This window comes from Vulpes lagopus, chromosome 5 (genome assembly GCF_018345385.1).
Source record: "Vulpes lagopus strain Blue_001 chromosome 5, ASM1834538v1, whole genome shotgun sequence".
NCBI lineage: Eukaryota > Metazoa > Chordata > Mammalia > Carnivora > Canidae > Vulpes > Vulpes lagopus.
In genome coordinates this window covers 103,656,792-103,667,846 of record NC_054828.1, presented here as the reverse complement: position 1 = coordinate 103,667,846, position 11,055 = coordinate 103,656,792, and the positions used below count along the sequence as shown (strand labels likewise).

The 11,055-nt window shown below is 49.8% G+C and overlaps 1 protein-coding gene across 1 annotated transcript; it reads right to left on the bottom strand.

The window, feature by feature from the left end:
* Positions 1 to 892: 892 nt before the first annotated feature.
* Positions 893 to 9,136, bottom strand: LOC121491956 (cytochrome P450 1B1). The gene is made up of 3 exons (XM_041757140.1): positions 9,005 to 9,136; positions 7,547 to 8,590; positions 893 to 4,708 (listed from the first exon to the last, which is right to left on the bottom strand). Exons 2-3 carry the CDS (start codon positions 8,587 to 8,589, stop codon positions 4,120 to 4,122), a joined length of 1,632 nt encoding a protein of 543 aa, XP_041613074.1. The 5' UTR covers position 8,590; positions 9,005 to 9,136; the 3' UTR covers positions 893 to 4,119.
* Between the last annotated feature and the right edge of the window lie 1,919 nt (positions 9,137 to 11,055).

Genomic DNA, 11,055 nt, shown 5'->3' with positions numbered 1-11,055 from the left:
CTGAAGTGATGTTGTCAAGCCGAAGTATCAATGACACTGTGTGCAATTGTACTTCATGATTTCTTTTCCTGTTTTCACAGTAATGGGAGCTTAGGTCTGGAAGCAATAAGAACCCTTGGCACCGTACACCCTGCCATCTGTGCAGGTGGGGCAGTGAGAGCCTGGAGAATCATAGCAGAGGCTCTGTGAAGTCGCATCTTTTACCCAGTAAAAAGGTCAGCAGAAAATATTTCCACATACTACAGGACAGAATGCTCTCCTCTTTTCTTTTATTGGACACGAATTGCATTTATTAATTAAAGCACACGTACCTTAAATATGAATGAATGAATGTATAGCAACCAAACTGAAAACAAAAGCTTTCAAAAAAAGAAAAACAACAAAACCACCACACACACACACACACACACACACACACACATAAACAGAAGTTTTCATGACAAAAGGAAAAAAAAATAAATGAATGAAATACTAACAGAAAGGACTGATGTGCTGCTGAGGGGCAAATATGTGTTCTGCATTTTTTTGGATGAAGCAGTAATAAAAGATCAGAGTCTTTAAAATCTCAATCTGGTCTATTTTTCAAAATTAAAAATTAACTCCCACTTTTCTAGATGTTTGCCACTGAAATTTAACTTCTGTGTTGGTTCTCATAAACTCAAAAATATAGAGACTAGGAATTTGGTAGAAAACTGAATGCTAAAAGCCTATTTTTTAAAAAGAGCAAGCAGCCTAAAATGTCAAATGGCCAAATAAAATGTTTATAATGCAACATTTTAATTTAAGCAGTTATAAGTGGTAGTTGAAAAGAATGGATACATTAATGAATGGATGCATGTTGAAAAAGATAAAGCATACTTGCTACAACATAAAGTAAAATTCCATAACAAGATTATAAGAGTGATTTTTATTATCTTGGTAAAGGTGTCCGGTTACAGGTAATTACAGATACAAAATGTTTTTAATCTGGTATATCAAACAGTAAAATGTACATGTTAACGCTGTGCCTCTGAAATGTATTTCAGTTACAACTATGTATTATAGTTGTTCTGTACATATTAAAAGCACACATGATAAAATACAAAAATAAGAAAAGATTAAATAAAAAATTATCATTGAGCTATAAGCATCTACCAGAGTATCACACAGTGTGTCATAGCTAAAAAAATATAAAATTAATATAAATGCTATGCAACTATTTGATCTAATATAGATCTAATAAGGACATATTAAGGCCGTAATAGCATTTCACAGGTGAAGGCTAAGTTCTGAGACATGAAAGCTTTCAGAGGAAAAAAAGAAAAAAAAAAAAGCTTTCAGATAACCCACAAAACAAACCTGAGACATCTTTTTGTTTGGAAAAAAAGCAATCTTCTTGCAAAGTCAAAGCTTCAATACATAAAGGAAGTATTTAATAAACGATATGCTTGAACTATTAACAATAATCTGGAGTAGATATTCTGACTACAGTAGTGACCAGCAAATACCTTCTTTCTCTGGAAGAAATAAGGTTTTCTGATTAAACCAGTAGCCTGATTATTGTGGCCTCCAAGTTTGGTTATTTTAATTTGTTTTTGGTTTTGCTATCCTTCCTTTAACTAGATTATAAAACATAAAATAGTTGTATTAAATAAGCTAGGTGACCTCCAAGAGCCCACCTTACTTCCTCCTATAAAGTACAGCTTTTCCATTGCTAGAAGTGCCAAGCAAACTGAGCCCACATTCGCACAGATTAGAGCACATCTGGACTTGGTTGACTTAATGAGGCATCTAGATTGGTACATGATTACTCTTGGTACCACATATGTCTCAGAGTAAGTGGGCTAGGGCAGCCAACAATCACGATTTCAGCCCTGCTTAGGGGTGGCGGGTAGTCATGTTTTGGAATGGCTGGTGACAAAAAAAATTTAAGGTATTGGGGTAAGCCTGATTTCTACAGGTGGATTTAGTGCCTTTAAAAATACTGGCACAGTTCTCCATACTCAAGAGGCAGAGCTATGAGATTTTATTGATTAAAATTATATGAAATTTTTATTAATAAAAGAATTTCAAATTACAAAATAGATCTTTTTTTTTTAAAGTCTACTTGGGATTTAACATCGGCCTACAAATCATCTTTTTTCTAAGTGTTCATACTTCAAATTTTGTGCTTCAGATGAATTAATTTGGAATGAGTGGAGAAAGGCTTAACCATATTTCTTCCTTTTCTTTTTTTTTGCTTTTTTTTCTCACCACCCCAACACACACACGTCAGACATTCCTCTCTTTATAATGTTAATTAAAAGATTCCAAAAGCTTAATAGAATGTAAGAAGCAGTTAGCTTTCAGGATACGGTATACCTTCCTCTGCAAGTTCACATGCAATGAAAGTTAAAGCTCCAACCTTCACTTTGAACTTTTGCAATCTTCCAGTATGTGGTGTTGTTTTTGTTTTTTGTTTTTAAGATTTTCAGGCTCTTTACATAAATGGAACATACGTATTTCCTTCAGGCTTTATGTTTTCACAGTTACCAAAGTGACTGCTCCCGGGCCGGCCATCCTGAGCAGCACACCTGATCTGATCAGCTCCACTGGAATGTGATGCAATCTTCAAAACAGTCTCCCAACAGGACCTTCTGATTCTGACTTTCCAAAACACAGACATGAATGCTATTTTTAAAAAACTTAAAAGAGAAACTAGGCCTTTTATGATGGGAATCCACCTCCCCCCTGGTTCTCTAATAAAGAGAACACCCGGATAATTCATTGCATTTTTCACTATTCATCAAGCAGACACAGGTTAAATTTCTCTGCTTTGCACAGGCTAATGGTCAGATTTCCAGTAACTTCAACTGGAACTCAACAATCAGAATGGTTTTAAAATTAAAATGTAAGCATGCCAAGAGGTTGGAATTATAGTAACTACATTGATTTCATAAAAAGATTCTAGATTATGAATATCATTTTAGAAAATATGTTGTAAAGTAATAAGGAATACATCTTACAGATCCAATTTTGAGATTTTTCAGTTCTCATTCAAGTTGCAGATGAGAGAATGGATTTTGCTTCATCTTGGTTTCCATGATGTCAAAATAGGCTCATTTCACATATTTGAGCCCAAACTGGTTGAATTGTACTTTTTGATTGGTCTTTCTTTTGGAAAGACATATCTTATTCAAATTTTTCTTAACCAAAATAATTAATACTATTTAATAATACAATAACTAATACATACTGCTTATGGATAATTATATATGTAAATACATTGAATAGTATTTGGTGACTTTTTTAATCTATAAGACTTACTGAAATCAGTGCATTATAATCATATAAGATAAAGCTTAGCTAGGCTGCTAAATCTTTTTTTTCTTTTTCTTTTTTTTTTTGCTCATCATTGAAACTGTACTTTGGCAACAACAGAGATATGACTTTGGCTTGGAATTTTTTTACAATTTAACAACTTATACTTTTAAAATTCAGAATACATCACTGGAACAGCTACTATAATCAGTTAATCAACCACCATTAATTTCTTTGTGAGTAAATGACTTTAGGACTTACCCCCCAAGAAAGAAAGTGTATCAGTAGGCAAAAAGATAAATCCATCCATAGATAACTACAGCCTAACTAAGCTATTTTTTATTGAAGAGGTGAGAAAGGGGGAATTCCTGGTCTTTACCCTTTTCCCTTATTACCCTCAATCACATGTCTTACATGGAAATTATTTGTCTTTGCATATTCAGCAATATATTCTGAAACTTGGCTAACTACAGTTTGCTTTGGAGCAGATTTCAGCACGCAGAACATCAAGCTTGGATCCCGTACACGAAGGCACGGTTATCAAAACTCTTCCTCATTAGGTCATTTGTGTGTGTACATGCTCCCTCAAGACATTATTATCAGAACTCGATATTGTGTAAAAATTCTTTGGATCCTTTCATTCTTTGATTCTTCCAGGAGCTCCTTCGGAGCCCAGTGCTCATCTGAGCACACACACATGAAGCACATCACCTGCGGATCAGTTGGTTCATGCTCACTTTAGAGGCTAATTGAGAGAGTGACCCAGAGGAGCTAGAAAATTCTACTCCCTATCCCCCCAAAACTTGAGTACTTGTAAAATTTTAGCATGTTTCTGGTTTCTCACAGGCAGTCTTCCTCAGCTTGTAACTTTTGGACGGCACTATCAAGGAGCTCCATGGACTCTCTGAGAGTGACGTTGATACTAAATGACTTGGGTTTAATGGTCAGACCGTAATTAAAATCCATTTTTGAGGGTTCGTCTGGATTGGCCTTGAAATTGCACTGGTGAGCCAGGATGGAAATGAAGAGAAACAGCTGCATCTTGGAAAGCTCTTCCCCAATGCATCGCCGTTTGCCCACTGAAAAAATCATCACGCTGCTGGCCAGGTCCTTGTCAATGAAGCCGTCTTTGTCCAAGAACCGGGCTGGATCAAAGTCCTCTGGGTTAGGCCACTTCACTGGGTCATGATTCACGGACCACTGGTTAACAAAAACCACTGTGTCCTTGGGAATGTGGTAGCCCAAGACACAGGCACTGGTGGTGGTGGCATGAGGAATGGTGACGGGCACAAAGCTGGAGAAACGCATGCCTTCGTAAAGAAAGGCCATGGTGTAGGGCAGGTTGGGCTGGTCGTCCAGGCAGGGCAGCCGGTTTCTACCCACGACCTGATCCAGTTCTTCCTGGACCCGAGCCTGCACTTGTGGATACCTGTTTGGTCGTTAACACAGGAGAAAATAAGTAAGGGTAATCGATTCTTCTTTCATCTAGAAAGCACATGGCACTTTAATTCTGCTTTCTTTATCTGAATGAATACCGAATTAATGAATTATTTCATTAATGAGTTAGTACTTCCAGCCCCCCAAAAAGAAAAAAAATCCAAAACAGTTTCCTCATTTCTCACTAAATCACAGGATGGATAAATCAACAGTTATATTTCCTGTAATTAGTTTCATATGGGTAATGCTCTCTTTCCTATCGTAAGTCAAAAACAGTCTGAAGTTTTCTAGCCTGAAAAAGCTCCTAACAGACAAGGCCAGCTTCTCCATGAGGCACGGCAGACATGCCAAGGACCTGCAAAATTTTTCAGGGGCTCGTGAAAATGTTTTCATTTCATTCAAAATCAGAAAATACACCAAAAAAAAAAAAAAACCTGTTAAAGAAAATGTTTTAATATGTAATTTTACATATTTATCTTTATTCCAATGTAGTAATAAAATGTCATTAAGATTTTCTGAGGGGCAAACAGTCTAAAGAGGCAAAAGCATCCAAGGCCCATGAAAAGTAAAAAAGCAGCCCCAAAAGCAGACCCTTTTCTTCTCTCATCTCCCGGGATAAATTCTAGCATACACACTGCTCTCGCACACAATGGTCTCCTGATAGATAAAGCTACAAATCCTCAAAATTTAAATTTAAAAGAAAATTCCCAATGTTAGAAAGATTATGGTACAAACTGTAATGCTTCTTTACTGTTGGCAATACAAACAGTATTGTCCTTTTGGAAAACAAAATCTGAGTACAAAGCAAGATGCAGAAGGGTAACTCTCCCCCACTTTCTAAACCCAGTAATCCACGCCTAGAAACATATGTGCAGGAAACAACAGGTACAAAAATATGTAACTACAACAATCACCGAAATTTTAAAAATGCAATCAACAATGTTAAAAGAAGCGATTATACGTAATGGTGCTATTATGACAAAAATACTAGGGGGCCATCAGAAATCACTAAAATAAAGTTTAAAAGATGGGAGAATGTCCATTACACTAAATGAAAATGTCTTAAGTTTTTTTTTAAGTAAATAATTATTGCATCTCTGAAAAAAATATAAGCGTGTATGGTATAAAATTATGGGTGATTAAAAAAATTGCTTCCTTAACTTCATGAAGTATGCTTCATCGTATTTCAGGGGTCGGCAAACTTTTCCATGAAAGGCCAGATACTAAAAATTTAGGTTTTGCCAACCAAACCCTCCCTCCGTCACAGCTATTCAGCTCTGCCTTGTGCTGTGAAGGCGGCCAGACAACACATAAATGAATGGCCATGGTTGTATTTTGCATACCAAATGGGCAGTGTAATTTGCCAACTTCCTTCATACTGTGTTTTCACTAAAAAGAAGAAAAATGTATTCATCAGCTATATTGAATAGAGTGACTCCAAAATTGTTTTATTTACTTTTGCTGCCCAATTCAGTTTCTGATGGGGGGTGGGGGTGGGGAACAAAACGAACAAACAAAAAAAACGAAGTTTCAGAAGATGATAAGTTTATGGTGGGATGCAAAGGACCTATTGATATCATTTTAGGATGTCTTTTTCCTGATCTATTACCGACTTGTTTTTATTTGATTTCTGCTCATTGCCCCTATGGGTTTCTGTGCTCTTAATACTGAAAAGCAATTTTAAATACACAAAAATTCGACTTACGAAAGTAGTCGCACAGGATCTAAGGACATATGTATATAGGTTGCAGGATTCTAATAAGAAAAGAACCAGCCCTTGCTGGGTTGCCAGCAAGTTCGGCATCCCCCTCCACTTCCTTCTGCGCCAAGAAACGGCACAACCAGGACCTCAGGTCTTTCAAGGCAACCAACATTTGCCGTGAGTGAAGTAAGACAGTGAGACACCTGCTCCTGGAGCAGAGTTGCCAGACAAAAATAGGCTGCTATGTTAGACCTAAATTTCTGGTAAACAACAGTTAATCTTTCAGCAAGAATATGCCCTGTGTACGTTTTATTTTTCATTTTCTGAGTCTGGCAACACCCTATCCCAGCAACCCGCTTGCTCCCTGCGCGCAGAGCTTCCCAGGGTCTGCGACCTCGGTCGGGGCGGGCGCCGCGGGGGGCAGGCTCGGCGCCGCAGGAGTCCGCCCGCACGCGCTGCCCGGGTTCCGCGTGCGCCTGTCGAGGCGCTGCTCCGCGCTCCGAGGAAGCGCCCGCTCCCGCTCTCTCCCCGGGGATTTCTAACGCGACTAGCGCGGCGGTTCCCTAAGCCCAGCGCAACCTGCTAGTCTCTGGCCGCCCTCCTAAAGCTCCCGCGCCGGGTAACGGTCGGCGGGGCCGGCCTCCGAGCGCTCCTGCGCCCGGGAACAAAGCCCGGACGCGCGGCCGGCCGGCAGCTCCGGTCTGCGCCGAGGGCCGGCCCCGCCGATTGCTGCTGGGTTTACTTCACGTGTTTCCCGTTACCCTTTCTGTCGGAACTGTGCCAATTTTGCTTCTGCTGTACCAGGGAGGCAGAGATCCGGGGCTGATCTGCGGGCACTTAAGAGATCGTGCCTTTCCGGGGGTCCTCACAGCTTTGTCCCCCACTTGGAGGTAGCGAACCACGAGATCAAAGACGCGGGCGGGTGGGGGGCGGGGGGGGCGCGCTCCCGGCCCGCGCTGCGCCTTCCCTCCCGAGCCCCGCTTTCGCGCCGCGATCTCAGCTTTGAGGGGGGGGGGCCTGGCGCGAAACCGCAGACTCTGGGCGTGCGCGGAGACCTCGGCATATCCCACCGCCCCCCCCTTACCCGGCAGGAAAGGAAGGCCCGCCCGCGCCGCCTCGAGGCCTTACCTGGTGAACAGGATGAGCAGCCACTGCAGCGCGATGGAGAGCGTGTCCTGGCTGGCGCCGAAGATGTCGGTGACGGTGGCCGGCACGTACTCCATGTCCAACCGCGCGCCGCCGTCGCCCGAGCCCTCCGCCGCCTCGGTTCCCGCCGAGAGGATGAAGGCGTCCATCATGTCCCGGGGGGCGGCCCCGGGCTGCAGGCTTTCGCGGTGCCGCAGGAACTTGTGCAGGACAAAGTTGCTGAAGTTGCGGTTGAGCTGCTCGAACTCGCGGAAGGCGGTGCGCACGGGGTTGGGGAAGCGCTGCAGCCAGGGCAGCACGTCCACCACGCTGCCCGCGCCCACCGTGCGCCCGAACTCCTCGTTGTGGCTGAGCAGCTCGCGGAACTCGGCGTCATCGTGGCTGTAGCGGCAGCCGAAGCACACGGCGCTCATGACGTTGGCCACGGCCACCACCGTCAGCGGCCGCGGGTCCAGGAAGGCGCCGCCCGCGCTGCCGCGCGCCAGCAGCGCCACCAGCTCGCGCGTCTCGGCCAGCACGTGGCCCTCGAGGACGCGGCGGCTGCGCGGCTGGCGCGTGCAGAAGGCTCGCATGGTGCTGTGCGCCGCGCGCCGCTGCACCTTCCAGCGCGGGGAGTACTGGCCGAAAGCCAGGCTGCGGCCGCCCGACACCACGCGAAAGGAAGCGAAGCGCGGCCGGTCGGCGAAGGCGGCGCCCTGCTGCACCAGCGCCTGGCGGATGGCGCGCTCGCCGTTCAGCACCACCACCGGGCAGCTGCCCAGGCGGATCTGGAACACGTCGCCGTAGCGCCGCGCCAGGCGCGCGAACGAGAGGTGCGGCGCGGGGCCCATCGCCGCGGCGTTTCCGATCAGCGGCCACGCAAACGGGCCGGGCGGCGCGGACCCCGGCTGCCGCCGCCGCTGCCTCAGCAGCCACTGGCCCGCGTGCACCGCGGCCAGCACCGACAGCAGCAGCAGGAGCGTGGTCTGCTGGGCGGACAGCGCGCTCGGCTGCAGGGGAGCGTCGGGCCCGAGGCTGGTGGCCATGCTGGAGAGAGAGGGGCGAAGGCGTGGCCCTCAGGTGTGCAGGGAAAGGAGCGGGCGCCCCGCGCCCCTACCCCTGGCGTCGGGCTACGCTGAGCCGTTGGCAAGCGAGGAGGTCGCGCGCAGGGCAGGGCAGGGCAGGGCAGGGCGGGGCGGGGCGGGGCGGGCTCTCCCGGGAAGCAGCGGAGGACGCTTCTTCCCATCCCAAACCCATCCCCTAAAGGAGAAGGGAAAGAGCATGCTTCCGCCTCTCCGTGACCCGGACTCTCCGTCCGCACCTCAACCCCCAGCTGTGTAACGGTTCCAGCACTTCGGGGCAGGCCGGAGGGCATCCAGGCGGAGGCGCGCAGTTCCCTCTCACCGCCTACCACCCCCGCCCCGCCAGGCCGCGGGAAGGCGGCTCCGCGGACAGACTGACCTGCGAGGTGGCGCGGTGTCCGGCGGCGCGGGATGGACGGCTCCGTAATAGGGCTGGGGCCTTTGAGGAGGGCCAGAAGTCCCCAGGAAATCGGAGGCCTCGCCTGGACACCTGCTGCTCTGGGGGCCAGAGCACCCACTCTGGAGCCTCCGAGCCAGCGGCGCTGGGATTGGGATGGGGACCGAGGCGGCGGCCTCCTCGGCCGCGAGCCCCGCTACACCTGGGGCCTCGGCAAAGCGGGGGTTCCCCCACAGAGCGCGCACTGAGACGCGGGGTGGGCGAGCGCAGCCAGTTCCCAGCCTCAGGACCCGCGCGCGTCTGACAGCTGCTGTCGCAGGGGCGCGGCCCGCCTGCACGCAGTCACGCCGGAGTCAAAACGCGCCATCCCGCTTGCCTGGCTTTTAAGGTCTGCGTCGGAGGCGGCGGCGGAACCTGGCGGGGGCGGGGCTGGCGGGGGCGGGGCCTGCGGGACGCTTCCAGGGGCTCAGACCCGACCCGGGTCGCGGCGCTAGCGCGGTCACGCGAGGCGGCCGCGAGGCTCCCCGACGGCCTCGGTCGGTGGCTGGCGGCTTTGCTGCAAGCGGCGGTGCGGACTTCCCGTTTCCCGGAAAACCACTCTCATCCGTCCCTCCCCATCGTAGCCGCTGCTGCCCGGAAGCGCGCTGGGAGCAGAACCTGCCCGTCGGGGGGAGCGCGCCCCTCCCGGGGAGCTTGACACCCCCCGTCCCCTCTCGGTGCCTGAGCTCCGTTGCCCGAGATGGACCCGCTCGGGATCCTCGGGCGCCGGGGCCCGGAGAGGGAACCCGTCAGTTCGGGGAACGCGGGAAGCCGGGTCTCGGTGGCGGTTTGCCTTCACAGCGTCCCCGGCTGTTTTGTTTTATTGTAACTTCCTTGCAGACAGGCCCCTCGGATGAGGCCCCCGGCGCGCCAGGTTCTCCTTCCACCTCGTGGGCGAGACCGAGGGTCCCCGGAGGACGCCGCTCCCGGCCCCCGCGCCCCGGCCGCGCTTGGCACACAAAGGCCAGCGCCAGCGGGACGCAGCCGGGCGCGGTTTCCCGCTCAGCAGCCCCCAGGTGGCGCCGCCCACCGCCCCGCGTCGGGGACCCGCGGCCCGGAGCCCGGGACCACGCTGGGGCTACGGCGGGCGCTCGCAGCCGAGGGAGCACGCTCGGATGCCCCCGTGGGGAGGGGGGAGGGCGGAGGGGGAGGGGGAGGAGCAGCGCGCAGATCTCGCGCCTCTGAACTTTATGGGGTTGAAAGTTTCCCCTGCTGTCGCCTCCCCCTTGCGTGCGGAGCTGTGCCTTGCGTGCGCGGCTTCTGGAAAGTCGTCGGCTCTGGTCATATCCTTGGGCGCTTCTCACGGCACCTGACACGCTGGGGCGGCGGCGGCGGCGGCCCAGGGCGGGGTGCGAGCCGCCACCACCCTCCGCGGCGCACGCACGGCCGCACCCGGGCCGGCCGGCGAGGCGGACGCCCAGACTCCGCGGCGGGTAGGCGGGTCGGGAGCCGGGGAGCCGGGGTGCTCGGCCGGCGCCTTCCCCCGCGGGCTGCGCCCTTCCTCACCGGCTGGTACAAAGTATTTTCAAGCCCCTGGAGAGAAAAAGGTCTTCTGGGAAGGCTGGGGAAAGGGCGAGCCCCGGGAGGGAAGGATGGATGGATGGTAGCTAACCAGGAGGGACGTGTGTCTCCAGGCCCCCGGGATCCTCCAGCGTCCATGTAAAAGTTGGGCGTTGACCTCGTGACAGTCCTGCGCGTTGAGCTTTCCTCGTGCTGAGAATCTCTGTTGTTCAGTTGTTTCTTAGCTAATAGATATGGAAACTGGTGTTCAGAGGGGTTACGTGACTTTACCAAGATCACACACACTGCAATGATACAATTACAGTCATACAATATAATCTTAGGTAATCTTGGGGCGCCTGGCTCAGGGTGGCTCAGTCTATTAAGCCTCAGACTTGAGGCTTACCTGAGCCAGACTACCCACCTCCCTGCCAGTACCCAATGGACGAACCCAACAGGGCAGCCTGGCCACACAGGACTGTCCACAGCGGAGC

What these genes read in the sequence shown, in the direction of transcription:
- LOC121491956 (XM_041757140.1), bottom strand. Translation starts at nt 8,589, where the DNA reads ATGGCCACCAGCCTCGGGCCCGACGCTCCCCTGCAGCCGAGCGCGCTG. An exon ending in CTGCTCATCCTGTTCACCAG is followed by an intron (nt 4,709 to 7,546) that starts GTAAGGCCTCGA and finishes ACGACCAAACAG; the next exon opens with GTATCCACAAGTGCAGGCTC.